This window comes from Ammospiza caudacuta, chromosome 3, assembly GCF_027887145.1.
Source record: "Ammospiza caudacuta isolate bAmmCau1 chromosome 3, bAmmCau1.pri, whole genome shotgun sequence".
Classification (NCBI taxonomy): Eukaryota; Metazoa; Chordata; class Aves; order Passeriformes; family Passerellidae; genus Ammospiza; species Ammospiza caudacuta.
In genome coordinates, this window is record NC_080595.1 from 68,552,932 (window position 1) to 68,572,143 (window position 19,212).

The 19,212-nt window shown below is 40.9% G+C and overlaps 1 protein-coding gene across 1 annotated transcript in view; it reads right to left on the reverse strand.

The window, feature by feature from the left end:
* Positions 1-4,987: 4,987 nt before the first annotated feature.
* SLC35F1 (solute carrier family 35 member F1) overlaps positions 4,988-19,212 on the reverse strand; it is a 228,529-nt gene continuing 214,304 nt past the window's right edge. Inside the window, exon 8 of the mRNA XM_058801928.1 lies at positions 4,988-9,070. Coding sequence (XP_058657911.1) covers positions 8,846-9,070 — 225 coding nt within the window. The 3' untranslated portion in view covers positions 4,988-8,845. The remainder of the gene's footprint in view (positions 9,071-19,212) is intronic.

Sequence of the window (19,212 nt, forward strand, 5' to 3'; positions counted from 1 at the left end):
ATTTTGCTCCAAGGCTCAAATGCTGGTGTGGAAGAAGTGTCTCGACACCATGTAAGGGCAAAAAGAATGGAAAACGCACAAGCCAAAATGGGAGTGCTAGGGTATTTTTTTAATGAATGTGTAACTTCTCCCTGGTATTTCATGATGCACACTGAGAGTAAAGTCCATCAGTATTCCCTTGCCACGATGAAACACCCATGCTGGAGCTGACAGGGATGTTTACCCCTCTGCAGCAGCAGAGAGCAGCCTGTGCTAGTGCAGCTGCTGCAATTACTTGCTTCAGATCAGCAGCTTACCCCAGGAACTGCAGCTAAAGCAGACCCGGGGCAGGTGCCAGGCTGCTGGCTCTGCAGAGCATGGCCCTGCACCCAGCAACTAAATCTGAACTCAAGTAGCTGTAGCAGGACAAGCTTTCTTGTGCTGCCTTGAGCACACATCCTTCCTCCTGCACCCAGGGGAAATTAAAGGAGCTCAGCTGGATCTCTCCATCATCTCACAGAAATGAAAGTGTGTGGTAGAGGTGAAGGCTGAGGTTTGGGACTGAGGACTCACAGTCCTCCCAGTCTGTGAAGACAAACACCAGCTCAGCCACAGTTCATGTTTGCACCAAAGGTAGTTCAAAGGAGGCATTTGTACAAGGAGAAAGAGAAGCAGTTATACCTTGGATAAACACTTCCCTTAATTTTTCTCTCTTTTCTTATATTTTTAGTGGAATTAAGCGTTTCCTTGGTCAGACCAGATGCAGAGAAGCTGGAGAGAAAAACAAGAGCTGCAGGAGAGGAAGCCAATCTCTATATATGTAAATGGATCTTCAATGCCATCTCTGTTAATAATTTAAATAATTACAAGCTGGAGAGACATTTTGCTTTTTATGTTGGTCTTTACCATGAGGACAGAATGATGGGGATTACTCTCCCTTGCTCAGTTCAAATAGTACAACTATTTTTGCTGCTGACTTGTTAGACCAAATGAAGGGTACCTGCAGCTCATCCTCCAGCAGCCACTCTTCTTTCACCTTCACTGTAAATCAAATGGCAGGCAAATTCACATTGGTTTTTGAGTCTCCTATGACTGGTTTCATACCATACTGGTATGCCATTGACTGAATATTATATAGTAGAAGAGCAGGCATTTTATTTTATTTTTTTTTAAATATGTCCAGTTGCAATAGTTGAAGTGGAGCGGGGCTGGAATCTGACATTTGTACAGAAAATGAAAGACACTCCTGTTCAAATATTCTCTGACAAGTAGCCTCCCTGTTGAGGCCAGGAGCCCCTTTGGCTGGACTACACGTGCAATAAAGCAGCAAGATGTTCGTATGGAGGAGGCAGAGGACCATACTTGGGCCAGACTGGGAGGGAGAGGCAGGATAGCTAAGGACCTTAAAGCTGTGCATGAATTCATTTAGGTCAGTGATTCAGAAGGGAGTGTAACTTAGACCAAAAAGATGAAGATGAGCTTAGTAGTTGTTTTGGTCACATGGAGATTGGTGGATGGTGACCTGGGGAAAAAGAGTGTCAGACAAACTGGATAACAGAGGAGTAGGAAACTAAGTGCTATCCTGCTCCTTTAATATATACCTTTTTCACTTTAAATCCCTGTCTGCTTTTGTTGTATGTTGTGTTAAAGCTCAAGGTTAAAATAAAGACTCAAAATTTTTTAGCTCAAAGCTAAAATAAAGACTCAAATGCTTTGCTGGCTGGTGTAGCAGCACACATCATCCTAAGACGTGGTGGTAGATGCATCCACCTGAGGATGCAAAGTCAAGGCAGGTCCTGCAGCACCAATGTTCCTTGTCAACCCAGTCATTAAATCAATCCTGCTGCACCAGTTTTGAATTAACAAAAATGTTGTATACAGTTTTGTAGGTGCTCTCCTTTCTGTTTAATTACAGTGTAGCTCACAGACAGTGTATGGGAACATAAAGACTCATGAAATATGTGTCTGCATACATGTGTGACCTATTTATCATCCAGAAATCTCTTTAATGCCAAGAACTACATTAGACAGTTCAAGCCCCTGCTCACAGTGAGTCACATAATGAGGTTCTTCAGATTATTGTTGTCATTAGCCCATTCCCTTCCCCCTTCTCACACAGGAAGTTCATTTAGGCAGGCAGTCATTTTAAGAACATGCAAATGCTGATTGCTGATTTCTATGGATCTGGCAAGCAGCCAGGCTTCTGTGATGCTGGCTACTATAGGCAGTGGGAAATTAAATATGCATGACCTCCCATAACATTGATCCATGGGCTTGCAGGCATTCTGCACCTGTAGAAATCCCAGCTATTCTGCATGCAAAGTGTCTCTGGTGCTGTCATTGAATCACTTTGTGCTTCAGTGCTCAGTGATCAGGTAAACTCAGCACATGTTCATTATCTTTCTCTGCTTTGGTAAGGAATAGAATAAAAAAAGTCATTATTTAATCATGGTAAATCCAATATTTTGCTCCTGACAAGCATGTACATATTGAACATGGGAAGGAGGAGCTGAATTCATACTGACAACTTTGCAGTTATGTTAAAATCTGATGAGTTCGCTACTATCAAGATGTGGGGAATAAAATGCCGTAGTTAATATAAATAATTTATTTAGCAGTAAGGAATTAATAATGCATTATTAAGATCAGGGTAGCACTAGGAAATTGCCTGAGGACATCATACACAATAAGGAGTCACAAAAAAAGTCAACTGTAGCTCAAGGTTATAAATCAGAATCCAAGTAGAATAAAATTTATAAATCTAATAAAATCAGCTTCACCTAGTCTCAACCTACAAATATTTGTATAGCATGTAGGACTGACAATATCTGTGTTCTTAAAGAGATTCCATACATTAGACTATTAATAAAGGGGCAAATTTTGACATCATGAATACCAGAAGAACTTGGGGCATAAAATGGAACTTGTAGGATAAGGGAAAAAAAATACCTCCAAATAATAGCAAATGTATGGTTCTAGAGCAGAAAGGACTGCACGGAATGTTGATTTTTCACTTCAGACCTCAAGATTTGCTTTGAGCCAGTTTCCTTCCTCCACCTGGTTGCTGTATCATAGCAGGGGTAGCAGGGGCTCTTCCTCATGGAGGGCAATTCCTCTGTGAGAGGCAGCACAATGGCAGTGGCTCCTCCCTGCACCCAGCCAAGTGCCATCACTGGGATCACAGGGCACCTGTGCTGCTTTCTAAGGCTGTGGAGGATGCTCTGAGCATCAGAGTGATGTGGCCTGAAGAAACACTGTGGGCCTTTTAGTGAAACTGAAATACCAGCAGTGCAAGTTATCTGAGGGTTACCACTGGCTTTTTGTGGCCAATTTGTAGGGTTTTGTTTTCTGTTGGTGGCTCACAGCCAGTGCGTGACTAATCAGTGATTAGTGATCCCAGCCCTGTAGAATTAGTATCTTCCATATAGGATTTTTATTAATAAATACGACAGTGCAGGAGCCTACACTTCAAACAGGAGGAGGAGGAGGATGACAAGGACAATCCTCTACTCCAATACTGTCATTATTGCTGCATTGCTGGCATTTGGTATCCATTTTGCAATTGCTGAGGGAACAGGTCAATGGCTGCACAAGCAGAGGTGTTCCCTTCCACAAGGGTTTGGCTTTTGTTACTGTTTATGTGACAATTACTGTGTTTATAATTGCAGAGCAAACATAACAAAACAACTTTCCTAACTGTAAAAGCACTGCTTCCTTGTTTGTATGCTACAAAATATTGCTGCTAAGCATTCAGCTTTGGGTTTGTAATGTTTTGGAGAACTAGTTCTAAATAAACAAAAACAAAGGGAGACTGGCAGCTTTAAGCTGATTGAATGTCCTTCAGTGTTAAAACGTGTTTTATTTAAGAACAGAAAGATTCATTAATGCCTATTTATGATCTATTTTTAGAGTAATTCCATGCAATTACTATTCATATGACTCAAGCACCCAGGCTGAATTTTAGCCAGGCAATAAAAGGATAATTTTATAATGCCAGAGAGTCTCTCGAGAAGATTTGGAGGAAAATGCAAATCAACTGTTAGTATGATCAAGCTGTGCACACTAACTCAGTTTCTGCAGCTCTGTATAACAGGAGACATTCACAGTGGAATATCAGACATAACCAGCACATAGGTGCAGCACTGCTGGCTTTGTAACATCTGGGCTCTGTGCAGTTGCAGCGCAGGGAGTGGCTGGAAATGAGCTCACCACTCTCCATTCCCTTTTATACTCCCAGCAATGAAGTATGTGAGAAATACTGATGCAAAGTTTCCCAGGGAGACATCAGACAAAGAGGGATGGAGAGGTGCATATGCTAGCAAATGTCTTAGAAGTGAATGAATACATGTTTATAATATGCCTTGCTCTCACACACTAAGGATCTTCCTTTCCTGTCCATGTGAACTTTCAATGAGTCAAAGTCTTATTTTCCTTCTTAACCTAATTCTGCTCTCCCTGATACCCCTTTTCCCCCAATACTTTGTCTCCATCCTTTCTTTCAGGACTCAGCTGGGTGTAGTGTTGCAGTGTCCCAGGACAGCCTGGGAGGGAGGGCTGGGAAAGGCAGCTGCAGGCACTCATAGCCTCTGCCAGAGAAGCCATTCAATACCATGCACTTGTCAGATTAATTCTACACTGATTAATTTACCCAGATTAATTTTAGAGTAATTAATAATTTCTGGAAGGCAGTGGAGAGAGTAGTTTTGTCTCCAAATGAGGGCAGTGACTATCAGGATAGCTGAACTAGCCCTAGGGGAATGGCAGGTTAAGACAGAGGGTATGCAGGAGTACTCTTATCCTTCTGGATGAGTGCTCGGGGGCCAGGCAAGACACTTGATGATGGCATCTATTCTTAAGACACCTTGGAAAGAGTTCTGAGTTAACACCTCACAAGGGGGAGAAGCCCTGAGCACAGCAAAAAACTGGTCCCAGCAATTCAGTATTTACACTCCTGAAAAATCGTTTAAGGCAAAGATAGCAGAAAGGAAACAGTCAAGAAACCACTAAGCCCGCTTTCATAAAGCATTTATTTTTTTATTTGAAAACATTATACAGGCATTACATTGCCACAGCCAGTCCATATAGGTGCATGCAAATATCAAAATGGAGAAAGATTTATTCAGCTTCTCAATGCAGGATTTGGGGTTGGGATTTTGTTTGCCTGGTTTTGGTTTTGGTTCATACTTCCATCTGCGGTGTCAAGATTAGTGTGCTTTATTATGGCATTTAACAATAAAATCCTACCCATGGGGTAAAATTTATATTTGTAGCTAGCTCAGGAATACTAAATGGTTGTCAAAAAAAAAAAAAAAAAAAAGAAAGGAAATGATACTACACGCTTGTCAAAATGTTAATAGCACAAGTTAGCAATCTCTACACTATACATTGAAACTTCTTCTTATGACACAGTGGTGCAAAATTTTCAATTGCTTGGTCTATCGTTGTGTGTTTCGACACTTTATAGCTGGAACAAAGACCAGGTCTGTCTCCCAGTAAGGGTTTTCATCTGGTATCAGAAAATTCCATCAGTCTTGCTAAGGGCTGCCCAGGACCAGCAGAATCAGAGAGTTTCAGTTTGTTGAGGCAAGGAGCTATGCAGAGCTAGAGACGTCCTACGCACACGGAGAGTAGCTGCCGTTAGATAGCTGAGCCTTTGCTGGTGCACACTGAGGGCTCCCACTGCAGAACACAAGCAGGCAGGAGGAACGTTTTCCTCCACTAGACCTCAGTTTTTCAGTCAACACAGTTCTTTGTAAAGCTATACTACTGTTTTCCTTCGATGTCCATCCAGGACTAGCGCACTGGCGCTAATCCAAGCATCCACCTTGTTTATGGGGAAACACAGAGAGCGAAGCAGCCCCGCTTTGCACATCAAACTCCTCCTGCAGCAGAAGCACAGGGGATGCTGGCTGGCTGCAGAGCGCTCACTGAAACATCCATAACTTCTTCCTGTACAACAGAGCCTTTCAGAATAGCCTGGTGGCACTTCTCAGCCACCCATGGATCGCAACCCCTCGTAAGGAAAACTTCCCAGCCCCGTGACCCGGCCAGGAGCTGCCTCCTGCCCAGCTGTTTCACAGAAGACTCTAACAAACGTCTACAAGTTAGTGTCAGAAAAATGAGGAGGGGGAGGCCGAGGGACTACAAACATTTGGCTTAAAAATAAATACTAATTAGGAAATTAATCAAAACAGTTATGCAAAAGGAAGGAACTGTAAACATGAAACACACACGCGCACAATCCTCAAGGTTCTCAGACCAACACGGGGACTAATGCTCAGAGAAAGGTATTTAATTGGTACAAAAGGTAGCAAAAAAGACTGAGATGACAGGTGCCCACCAGTGTGCCTCTGGGTACCTAAGGGAGCCATGATTGTAATCAGACCCCTTCTCCTGGGGAATGTACAAAATCCACCTTGGCTCGAAGCTCTCACAGAGCTTGACCCAAGAATCTTTCCCTGAAGTGTCTGGTACTCTTTCTTCTGTGTTTTTTACTTTTTTTATTTAGACTTTCCTTACTATCCCCAGAATACAGACTCTGTTTTTCTGCAGGAATCTAGTGGGGGGTTTTTTGTGTTTTTTAAATCCTCAATAGTTTAAGGAAAAAAAAGTTCAGAAACATGAGTGCTAAAAAGATTTAAAAAAAAAACAGAAGGCAGGAAAAAAAAAATCATACATTTGTTAGTTTAGTACCAAGGCATCTTAACCAAAACTTTAGGGCCAGTTTTGGGCATGATTTGGCAATACTGCAGAACCCTCCCTTAGGTGCAGCAGGGGTGTGGCAGACAGCCTAAACACAGTGGGAAAGAAATGACCTCTTCTCCACAGTAAGAATAAAATACCACATACTTCTGCTGTTCAAGAGCATTTTGACATTTGCCACTTCATGTCTCTTATGCATATATAAACTTCTCTCAGTCTGCTTCAGGGAAGTTCCTTCTGTATTAAAGGAGAACAGGACTGTAAAATATGAATGTTACCTCAGCAGAAATTCATCCTGCTTGGTTGAATTGTGTGACCTTTCTAATCTCCAATGTATAGATTGACTTTTTTCTTCATTTTTATATAGAAATAGGTAAGTTGTAATTTTCAAACATGAAGGCCTACATTTTTGCTTGAAACAGTCCTTTTCAGCAGAATAACATTCAAATCAAATTCACCTTCTATGCCCACAAGCAAAATATTCATCAACCATGCCGTAAACTCCATTTTCAAATACAATGAATGTAAACACATTTTTACAGCACTGTTATGTGCTTCTTAAACTCCTTGTTTCTGAAGATCCTGAAGCATTTTAAAATAACTTGGTCCCATAGCACCTCTGTGAGGTAGGTAAAATGTCATTATTTCCATATATACTGATTGGGAAACTCAGCCACACAGAAGGTAAGTCATGCCCAAGGATTCATGCAAAGATGTGGCAGATTGGTGAATAAAACCAAGATCTCTCCTAGATTCCCCATCTATTGTTAGACACAGGAACACCTCGTCTTCTTTAATTTTAAATTACAAATAGATAAAGGATATTGAAATAATTATTTCCTTGTACTGGGCTTTCAGAGGAGCAAACATACAGGCAAAGATGGATTTTTCATGGTGGTGACTAAGATTTTCCCCATTCTGGTAAGGCTCCTGAGGCAGAAGTACAGTTGTATACAGAAGTGTGGAGCACACCCTTACTATTTTCACACGTCCTCAGGAATGTAAAAAAACTGCTGAATTCTTCTGCTTGCTTCACAGCTAATGAAAAATAATTGGCTGCACCCTGCCAGTAAAATGCCTTTGTGCTACTGCAGCAACACCAGCAGATGGTCCAGTCTTTCTGCTCATGAATTCCTCTCTTAATCTTCCTGATTTTTACAATCTGTGGGTTTTGGTGAAAAACTGACACATTTCTAAATAGCTATTGTTAGAATAATGAACCACGGGAGACTAAGCAAACTGGAAGAGCAGAAGGCACCCTCGATGCACTGAGTATCTAAAATAAGTGCCCTGATCCACATGATATGTCATCTTTTCGTGGAGAGGTACAATACATAGGAAACTAGAAAAGGTATTTTTCTTCCTACAGGTTAAAATTTTAAAAGTAAGAAATCTGTGTTGAGTCACGACTACAGAGAAATTGACTCCCTGTCACCTGATGCAGAACCTTGGCCACTAGGAAATCTGCCATGGATCATAGAGAGGTCAATGCTTGAGTACTTCACTTCTGCAAATATAGAAAGGCTAAAATGCTCGCCTTATACCTATTCCTAGAATAGAGACGGATATTGTAAGTTGTCCCTTCTCTGGATTCATGGATCAGATTACCTAGAAAGGGCAACTAGACAGAGAGCACAGAAGAACTTCATTGTATTTCCCTCACCAAATCCAAGGTGCTAGCAAAAATGTGTCAGGGGGTTGTTACCACGATTAACCCATCTGTTTTGCGCAAACAAACAAATTTTAGAGAGAAATTAACAGTGACTGCACAAAGTGTATTTGATGTAAAAAGGCATTTTTTCCACAGCTGCTGTGGCTTAGGCATAACATCACTCTGGGTGTGTAAAACACCCTTCTATTAATTTTTTTTTTTTTGCAATTTAATCTTATGTATTGAATATCTGTCACAGGTAGTTTGACATTAACTGATTCCTACACAGCAGTTTGTATTGCAAACATGCTGCTCATTTCGTAAACGAGGGACTGGCATCTCCTTGCAAGGAACACCCTGGAACTATTAATTTGTGTTTGTATGAGCTTTCCTTATTTGCTACCTTGCAGCTCACCAGTGTAACTGCACCTGGTAAATACCTTTCTCTATGTACAATACAGAGATAATGGATACACGAGCTCCACTGTCAATAGGTGATCAACAGCCCTGGGTTTAAGCAACTCTAACGTGAGGCTCCTCTTCTGTCTCCTGCCCCAGGCTGGTGTATGTCACAGAAGGCTCCATCTGGCTGCTGGCTGGCAGGTCTACAACAGGTCCAGAGGGGTTTCGGAACTGCTTGTACACCCGAGGATCCTGGGCTACGTAGGTGGATGTGGAGGAGTAGAGCATCAGCCCAACGAGGATTGTGAAGAACGACAACAAGTAAAGTCCTGAAAACTGAGCAGAAGTAACACCAGAGTCGTTAGACACAGCACCAATTACCCTGAGTTCATGAAGACCCAAAGACAGGGTCAGGCACAGATCCTTGTTTTGGCACGTGCTGCACAGAACAAACTCCCTGTCATTTGGATGTTGAATTTTTATGGGAATGACTCTTTGAGATTTAATTTACTCTCACCAATTCCTCTGTCCTTCATAAACAAGAGCTAATTATTGCCTTCCCCTGGGCCAGGCATGTTAAGTATTGACTGTCTGGGACTTGGGAAAACTGAGTTTTGGCCACAGATCCAGAGCTGATTTTTTCATGCTTTTAGACAAGCCAGCTACTTCTCTGAGTCCAAGTTTCTCCAGCTCCAGTACGAGGTACCATCATTTACAGTCGTCAGACAGGCAGTGGACAAATCTGAAGTTAGTTACAGCTAAAGCACATGTCTGTGAAGTTAACATGCTGTTAGAAATATAAAAATATAATTAAATAATAATTTCAATAACAATTTTAAATATATATATGTATAAATAAAGGCACTTTAAAAAGCTACTCTTAAAAACTACCCTGTCTGCAGTATCTCTTGCTTGTGAATAGAAAGCAGGTGCTAGAAGATGTAATGTGAGTTTGGACAGGATAAACTTCAGCTGTGAAACGTGCTCTGGGTCAGGATCATGAGGTTTGACAGTACACAGGGAGGGCAGTTAACTGAAAGCTCAAGTACACATATTTTGGCACACAGCTTCACTAGATCAGAGGTCAGCCTGAATTTTTTGACATATACAGACTTGTGTCTGAACTAAAAATACAACACAAAGAACCTTTCAGGCAACTTGTTAGCCCTTGCAGATAAAGCTAAAGGCAAAGACAGGGTTTCAAAAGCACAGACCATTGGGTACTAGCTGTAGATACTGGGTTCTGGCTACAGGGGACACAAAAATGGCTTCAAGCCCACATGACTTGTCTGCTGATCCCACACTACAAGTTATTTGTTCATGCATGCTGTGTGTGGGAAACCATGAAGGACAAATAGCACAGCCACCTCGTTGAGGATATAAATGATTTGTATTCAGTGGAACTTCTAGAAGTGCCTGTATTCTGCAGCTGTCAAGAATCTGTACCTGAACACCATCAACCATTTGCAACCTGCTATTAGCTGCTCCACGAGGTACTTCAGGATTTTATATAAAGGTGTCTGCAAGTCTGTTTGTTAATCCCGACTGACTCTGCTTTGATGGATGCCCCGTTTGTTTCCTCTGGATCACCTTAGCACAGCACAAAATAGACAGAATGGACTATATTATCTTGAAATTCTTTTAGCAATTCTTTTTTGCTTAAAGAAATTATCATTGTGGAGAAAACAAACTTTACTTAAGCTAAATCTGTAGTGATGGTAATTTGTTACTGCTTCATAAATCTACAAAACCTTCATCTAGCCTCCTGCCTGAGGAAGCATTTGGACTTTTTACAGAACCCTCAGTATCTCTGAAAGCTTTGGTCACATAACCCATGGTGATAGGTCTATTTCCCACATCCAGTGTGCATGTTCAACAGGGAAAATACCATAATGGGGAAAGTTTTTAAAGCATGTGAGAAGGATTAGAGGGTAGGAAGGGTTTTGCTTTTCATCAGCTTTTAATTGTTTTTTAACATGTATGCCACCAGGCCCTCACATGATGTATGGCAGCACAATTTGATGAAACCACCCAGCTGTCCTAGAGTCACAGAGACACTGCTGAGCCTCACCCAGTGTCTGCTGAAGGATTCCTTCCATGTGACACAGCTCTGATAGGACTGTTAGGCCTACATCTCCCCCACATGGCAATGAAACACAAGTCAATAATTTCAAACTTCTGCTTGATTTCTCCCCCTCCATTTTCAGTACAATTTTGTTCTCAGCGCTTTCTTCCCCTCTTTGTATTTGAACTTGAGTATCACTTGGCAGCAGTGAAGCTGACTAAGCTGAAGAAAATCTCAGGAGCCAAATGCATGTAGTTTCCCATCCCTAGTTTTCCACTGTCCCTCATTCCCACCTTATGCTTGAATTTCTCACCCCAGCCAGCCAATTGGCTTGGCCCACTGCATAGCCAGAGTGCCAGCCAGATCTGTGAATGCCTTGTGTCCTGCTGTGAAGAATCTGTGGGGCTTCCAGCAGCTAAATATGCTTTCTTTCTTGTTCTAGGAGCTGTCCAGACAAAATAAACTTATTTTTGCTTTGGTTCATGGCTCCAGCTCTACTATATCCCCTTTCTCCTGGCCATACCTCTCATTCCTCTCTCAGAGGTTTCCTGCCAGTGGGTTCTTTTGTCTGATAGTATTCTTTCCATGGTAGTGTCCTCCCTCATGGCAGCTCTCCAGCCTGGAGGAAAGGCTTTGGGCAAGCTTGGGGAAATCTAAACAAAGATCTGTGAAACATTTGTCTTTGGTATCTGTGCGCAGCTAGTTCAAAGAGACCTGGAGTCCAACAGCCCTATGAGAATTCCTTCCTTTTTACCTTCCTTAGAAACAAGGTTCAGGCTGAATTCATTTGTGCAGCAGCTCTCTGCAACACTGAAGTAGAAAGATAGATAGTGAAGTTAATATAGGAACATATACCGAAGTACATGGCAAATCTCTGGTTTTTGTCAACACCCTTTCAGACTGATCCAAACCCCTTTGAAATAAATGGGTATTTTCCTCCTATTAAAACAGCAGTGAATCCATCAGTGCAATGGAAAGATGCAGACCTAGTTCCCAAACCCAAAATTTGTTGTTCACTGTACTATGCTACTCAGACTCCAGCTGAAATCTGTGATTTATGGCAGATAAGATTTCAGGCACACTCTACTACCATGTAGGTTTTGGAGGTTTTTTTCATATTCATCTGCAAACCTCATCTACTGAGATTTGCTATTAATAGGCAGGAAAAAGAAACACATTCAAAAACAGAGGAAAGAGACATTCCTTAGAAACCAAGTGAGGGAGGATCGCTTTTCATTGCCACTCTCCACACAACTGCAGTACCAAACTGTAGGTTCTTGGGAAGTGTGTAATTCCTCTCTCTGTCTAAAAAGCTACTTTAGAATGATATTGTGCTTCATTTTACTCTTTCTACAGAGAACATATTTCCTCTAAGAAAAAGTATTTTTAAAATATCCAGATTTGTATGCCTCTCCAAATCCATCCCTCCGTGCTAAGCAGGATAACTGCACAAAGAGTAACATGGTGAAGAGAAACTGGTTAGCTCAAATTAGCTAATGAGTCTCACACACCCTGAACAGACTAAAAGTCAACCCATGTTTCCATATCATTAAACAGTTTTACTGTGGATTTCCTATCTACATTTATAGGTACATGTGTATTACATGTGCAAACTTGCTCATCCATGAAGCTTATTGAGAGACCAGATGACTTTGTGGTGGGGTCAATGATCTAACAGCCTTGAGTCCCCGGATTTGATTTTCAACCTGTGAATTTAATTTTTGAATCACAATGATTTTATACGATCCTCAGTTTCTTACCCATTTAAAAGATATTCACTTGGTTACTGAATAAATATGAGTTTACAGAATAAAAATGGGGAATAGGGATCCTCTGAGGAGAAGGCAGAGAGCTCCTTTGCAGGGAAAGTGCCTTACTTACAACATTTCAGATTTCATCACTGACATGAAAAGCATGTGCCAAAGCTTTTTTGACAGTCAAATCAAATAGTTAAATCGGTTCTACAGATCTGATCATGTCAGCTCTGCTCTGACATCTGTGTGTCTATAAATGCTTCCCCAATCAATAGTATTCAATATGGATCATACAATGATATTCATAAATGTTAAAAAACTCTGAAAACACACAAAAAATCTTCTATAGATACCATTTAGTACCTGTGGTAAAAATAGCCTACATTAAACTAACATTAGCCTACATTAAACTAACTTTCAGCATGTAAAAGGCTGTCTTTGGTGCCTGCCAATTTGAAGATAAACACACAACACAAAACCTAGATAAATATAAAAAGATAACATGCTTAACAAGATTTGGTCAGCCTATCAAAACAAGCACAGATTCTGGTGAGTGGACATTTCTGGTATTTATCTGAGTTGTTCATTAGGAACCCAGTACTTGAATGGATCTGCTCAGTCAGGTTCAGCAGATGAGCTTATGGAGGCTCATGGCTTGGCTGCAGGAATAGGGACATCACTCCAGAGTGTGCAACTGTAGAACCCCACCAGGAAAACCACTGCAGCAGCGAGCTGCAGCTATCACAGCAAATGTAAGGTGAAATTACTCCTTCTGTTACCAATGCACAAAGGCTTTGACTTTAAAAAAGGAAAGAACCCAAACATATCTGCAGTGCTACGTAAAAGTGTAGATGAAGTTCACAAAACAAAATTTAGCTTATATATATAGCATTTTTGTGGCAAGCGAATCAAAATTATGAGTAAGCAAAGCATCCCAAGGTACCTAAAATAAAGAAGTTGAGTATAAAGGCACCTGAAAATGTAGTATTTTTAAAAATCCAGAATAAACTATTAAACCTTTCAAAATTTACTCCCTACTGGTTTTATCCTCTACTTTTTACAGCCTGTCCATGCAAAACTTGTCTTTCATATATCCTGAAATCACTACAGGTAAAATGCTTCTACTATTTCCACTTGAGACTCTTATGCTTTAAAATAATCCCCTTGGAAAGGTGGGAGAAAAGGAAGCTTCTTAACAGGGAAACGTGTGCATCTGATTTCATTGTCTCGAACAGTGATTAGACAGTAACAGGAGAAGAAAAAAACAGAAAGAAAAACTACTTAGAAGGTAGTAGATTCATGCCTTGGTCTGGAGAGAAAAAGTTATTCTTCAGTACACGGGTCATGAATATAGAAGGGAAAGCCCAAAGAAACACGCATGGAAAAATCAGATGGAAAAATCAGCATGGAAAAACCACATCTAGGAAAGGCTGTGCTGACTGACTCCTGCAGAGGGAATCTGCAGACAAGTAGTTCTGGCTGTCACAGATGTCCATGCCCATGTTACTCCTGACACCATGGCAAAACAGTATCCAGAGTGATAAAACGAGACAGATGTGAGTCTGCAGAAAAGCCCATGCAGACAAAGAAATTCAATGATTTGCTAATTTTGGGTTTTCGCTCAGCCATCATGATAATGATCTTGAACATTATTGCAATGGTTATGAAAATGCTAATTCTGTTTTACTCAGTCCATTGAACTGGAAATAGTTGCAGGAGCAGACTATTTGAGCTGCAGCACTCCAGCACTCCATTTGTATTTCAAAACAGCAGCCACACACTGAATCTCTTTAGGTAGTATGAACCCCAGCTCCTAGCCTATGGCAACTCAACTGTGCTTTTCAAGTCTTTAAAAAGTTTTTTTTTGTTATTAATGTACTAACTGAAAATTTATAATTGGCGTGTTTCACATATGCAGTGATAAAGTATGAAATGGAATAACTACCTTTTTCTCTATCTCATCTGGCAGTTCTCCACATTTTGGCATAAATGAATAAAGAAATCAGGTCCATTAATTCAAGTTTTAAATCTCAGAGAAAAGTGACCTCCTCAGAATTACACTGATGAAGAGGGGTAAAAATGTACATATCAGGTGGAATTAATCCAGTTCCATATTTCTGCTGGCACTATCCATGTTCTCCAGTTCCACCACCTTCTTCCTTCCCATCAGTGGGTCTGTGCAGTGCAGTGAACTCTGCTTTCCAGATTGATTCAGTTTGTAGCATACGCTGCACAGCCCATCAAAGCTAAGGCCAATAGGTGTTCTTTCACTGACTTATGGCTTTTTCCCCTGGGTAATTTCAAACATGCATACCTGAGCAGGCTGAGTGAAGGGAGTTAAAACCAAATTTCTCTCATTATCTTTTATATAGCAAACAGACATTTCCACTCTGTTTGATAAATTGATCGAGAGGCTGAGCTTCTTTCCACAATTTTCTATTTTCGCCTCCAACACAGCAAATGAAGCTCACCATGACCAAGTGCAGAAGTCGCACTGTGGGATGCACACACTCTCCAGCCAGCAGCAGCACCAGAAGGCTGAGGGCTCTGAGAGCTAGGAATTCACACAGTGCTCTCACTTGCCTGGCTGGATGCTGCAGCCACATTATTAATAGCAACAGGAGCCAGCATCCCAGTCACAGCTCACAGTGCTCTCTGGCACCGCCTTGGATCACACCCAGGAGGATCTGACTGACTCTGTCTTGGATCAGCACTGTGCCTTAAACTACTCCTGACTATTTTTGTCCCAGCCTATGAGGAAGATACCTCTTTGGGATTCAGAGCTTGATCTGCTCATCAGCAGAAACTGAAGCAACCCCCAACAGTGCAACACCATATTTTGTAGCCCCAAATGGCACCATACACACCAGAAGAGTTGCTGTGAGTTTTCCAGACTGCACTGGAATGGAAAAAACAAATCCACCTGAACCTTTATGTGTCCTGCCAGATCTTTCAGTTTTTAAGAAATTTCCAAAGGGACCCAAACCACTGAGGTATGGTTTAGAGTGCCTTCCCTGCTCACCAACTGCAGAAGCTGGAATGCCAGAGCAGAAATGTTGGTTCTCTTGCTGAGAAGGGCACCAAGGGGCACTGGACAGCTTCAGTAATGACAGTAACTTCTGGACAGCAAGTCTGTCCACTACCAGCAGGATTGCATTATCTTCACACTTAAATGACTTCCAGCTATTTCTTAGGCAAAACACGAGGATAGAGCCTTGAGTGGTAACTTCAAGTCCTACCTTGCTCTCTGAACACAGCTGGGATGAAAAGTGGAGTGTGTAGCTACTTACTCCATATCTCTGATCATCACTGAATGAAGGAGGCTTGTCTCAACACATCACACATTCCAGCAGAATCCAAAGCAAGAAATTTCTGGTTTGCCTGAATGACAGTGAAAACCTGACTCTGCCCTTGTTGCCATTTGGTGAAAACAAAGAAACCAAAGGAAGTTTTTCCTGTCATTTCATGCATGGCAGAAGGGCCATACTTCTCAATTCCTGATGCTTGCCTGCACTCTCAATATGATCTAATTCAGATGAAATGCTGTCCATTACTATGGCTTATGCTGAATTGCAAATGTTGCATAGAAACCGTGATGACAAGGAACCAGATGACACATTTTCTGAATTTTCCAGTTGATTCTGTTCTACTGCTTGCATGTTTTACTCCATGTAAAACATACTGATCTATACTTTCTGTCATACAGCAGCACCCTCTTTTTCAGTTCTTGGATTATATTTGCTGGTGGGCACAGTATAACTGGTAAGGCAGTGGTCAGTGGGAAACACCCAAGCTTTCTTACCTTTTAGATGCTGAGGTTATCCACAAGGGAAAACAATGAGGAGGGTTTACTGGAAAACTGTCACCGCAAATTCTATTAAATTTTTAGGAAACGTAATAGATTTCCTGGAATTCATTGGTAGAATGAAACAAACTTATGGAGAAAACTAATAGCATTTTGGGGAAAAATCTCTGAGCTTGACATAGGCAGCTGTAAGGCAAATACTGATTTTGCACAAAGCTGCATGATTTCATGCTTCTCAAATGGCATTCTCAGAAAAAATAATAATAGCCTGTCATTTCTAAATACATGCCTGATAGGGCAAAATGTTTGTGTGAAATGGCTTATCTTAATTTCCTGAGTGCCAGGAGAGATGGGAACACTGCTTTCTCTTCTCTTTCCCTTTGTTGCCTCTGACATCAGATGTGGAGAAAAAAGGAGCCTGTGTTCAGTACCCCTGCGGTACCAGCAGTCTGTCTAATTAAAAAGTGCAAGGTAGAATGAGTCCTGCAATCTGTTTTAATCTTATCTATGTAGGAAAGAGATTTTTATGTGTAGTTAAAACACTTCTATTACATTTCTCTAATTTCCTGTGAGCATCGTTACTATGGCATAAAGGGGCTTAATTTCTGGTTATTTTATTTCAATTACTTGGCAAGAAAGTGGTGAAGGACCTATCCTTTCAGATGTTCTTAATACAAAAAGGAGGAGCACAACAGAAAAGCTTATAAAATCAATTTCCCCTCCCCCCTTTTACCTTTCAGTATTCTTTGTTGGTTTTCTCTATCAGCTGCCAGTTGCCATGTGTCCTTTTGGGTTTGTGTGCAAGTATTTAATATAGCAGCAGCTGTCTGCTGTAATGATTCTCTATTACTGTACATGAGGCTAATTGTGCTCAGTGCATTCAAAACCACAGTTACAATAACTGATTTATCTTGGATTCTTTGTTTATATTTTTTCTGCTGAATCTAACAATACATTCCTGTATAAACTCCTTCCCAAAAGGTGTTCTTTTTTCCTGGCAATGGAAATTTGGGGCACTCCTACCCTGAGACCCAAGGACTGTGCAGCTGCCATTACTCTGAGGATGAGTGACCAGGCCAGCTGTCTGGAGGCAGTGTGACATGGCTGTTTCATGTCAGGGTTCTCTGCAGTGTGACACATTTGCTGCTGGCAACGAGAGGCCAAACTGCAGGAGCTCCAGGAGCTCTCAATTGAGTCGACTCTCAAGGCAGGTGCATGAGGGAATCAGAGTGGAGAGCATGTCCTAAGCTGTCGAATCCAGCCCCCCATTACTGCTTACAATCAGATGACATATTCCATCTGGCAAATCCTTCTCATGCAAGCGTTATTAGGGATTTTTTTTCACTTCCCACTAACCTATTTGAAATTATCCTGGAACCTCCCTGCCATGATTGCAAAAAAATCCCCCTAATTTCTATACATTTTCAGTTTTCACCCATATGTTCTTGTATCATTAGATCAAATAATTCTCATTTTCTCCCTGTGAATTTATAGATTAATTCATATATGTTAAGATTCCATAGTCCCTCCCAACCCATCAAATCCATGTTACATACAATAAAGATTTTTTTAGGGATCTGCATATTCAGTACTTTGTTAGGGCCCATATGGTTACTCTGTCAAGTCTTTGGAGCAGATAAGAGAAAAGCTGTTTGGTGCTCTCGAGCTGACAGAAAAAAACCCTATAGCTACAGCTAGAAAAGTGCTGTCCCTGAGATGGTAAGTTGTCCTGTCCTATGGCATTAGCACTTCTTCATCAATACCAGAAATACCTAGACAGACTCATTTGGAAACAGCTTTGTCACGACCGTGCTCAAATTCTTCCCATCTGTTGCCACAGACACTGCCTCGCACTTTGTACTTCACAGCATTTCTCAATGTCAGCCAGTTCTGGTTGCCTGATTATTCTAATTCTTCTTCCTACTGAGGGTGCCAAGTCTATTACTACAGTCACTACACAAGGCTGGTCTTCAGACCAACTCTTTGGGACCTCCATCAGCGAGTTCCTTCGAGCATGCTGTTTCTCTCTCAGCACATTGCCTTGTCCTTTATCCTCATTAGCCAGTTCCTCACCTGCCTTCCAATCTTTACATCAATAATCTTGTTCTTTAGCTGCTAATTTTCTGTGCTGCACTGTTCAAAAGCCTTGCATATTAGATCTACCATTTCCCTTTTCCCTATAAAAATCTGTTAAATGATTGGACAGACATCAGATTTAGACAGGATTATCTGTCTTGTGTGAACAAGCTTGCATTTAATCCAATTTTCCGTTTATCTCCATGTTCCTAATTATGTCTCCTTCTTATTTTATTGTCTACTCCATGTCAAATTTGAAGCTTTCAGATTATTGTGTTCTGTTTCTACTTCTGACATAGTAATTTCCATTTCTATTAAAGAGGGTACATAGTCTTCACATTTACCTCTCATCCCTATTGAATATGACAGAAGGTCCCATTTTTGTTTTGATGCCAAGTGAAAGATCGTTCAATTTCTGCCTCCACTGTCCTTGTGCAGCAAAACTATTTCTTCTCTTAATATACAAGAACTTTTTACTGCTTGTTTCACTTTCTTCTTCATTGCCAAGCTTGGTTTATCCTTTACAGTAATTAGATTTCACTCATTCTCTTTTTTAGCTGCACAGTATTATTTTTCTTTTGTGATTTCCTGTCTTCTGTTTATTTCAGTTTTTATTTCAGCATAACAGTTTTTAAAATAGTTTTTTTGTCTAGTTGCATTTGGAGTTCTCCCTTACAAGTCTTCCTCTTATCTTTAAGATATAAAATTCATATTACTATAAGTTAAAGCTGTTAAAAATCTCATTCAGATCCATTATGGGCCTTTTTAACAGAGTTCC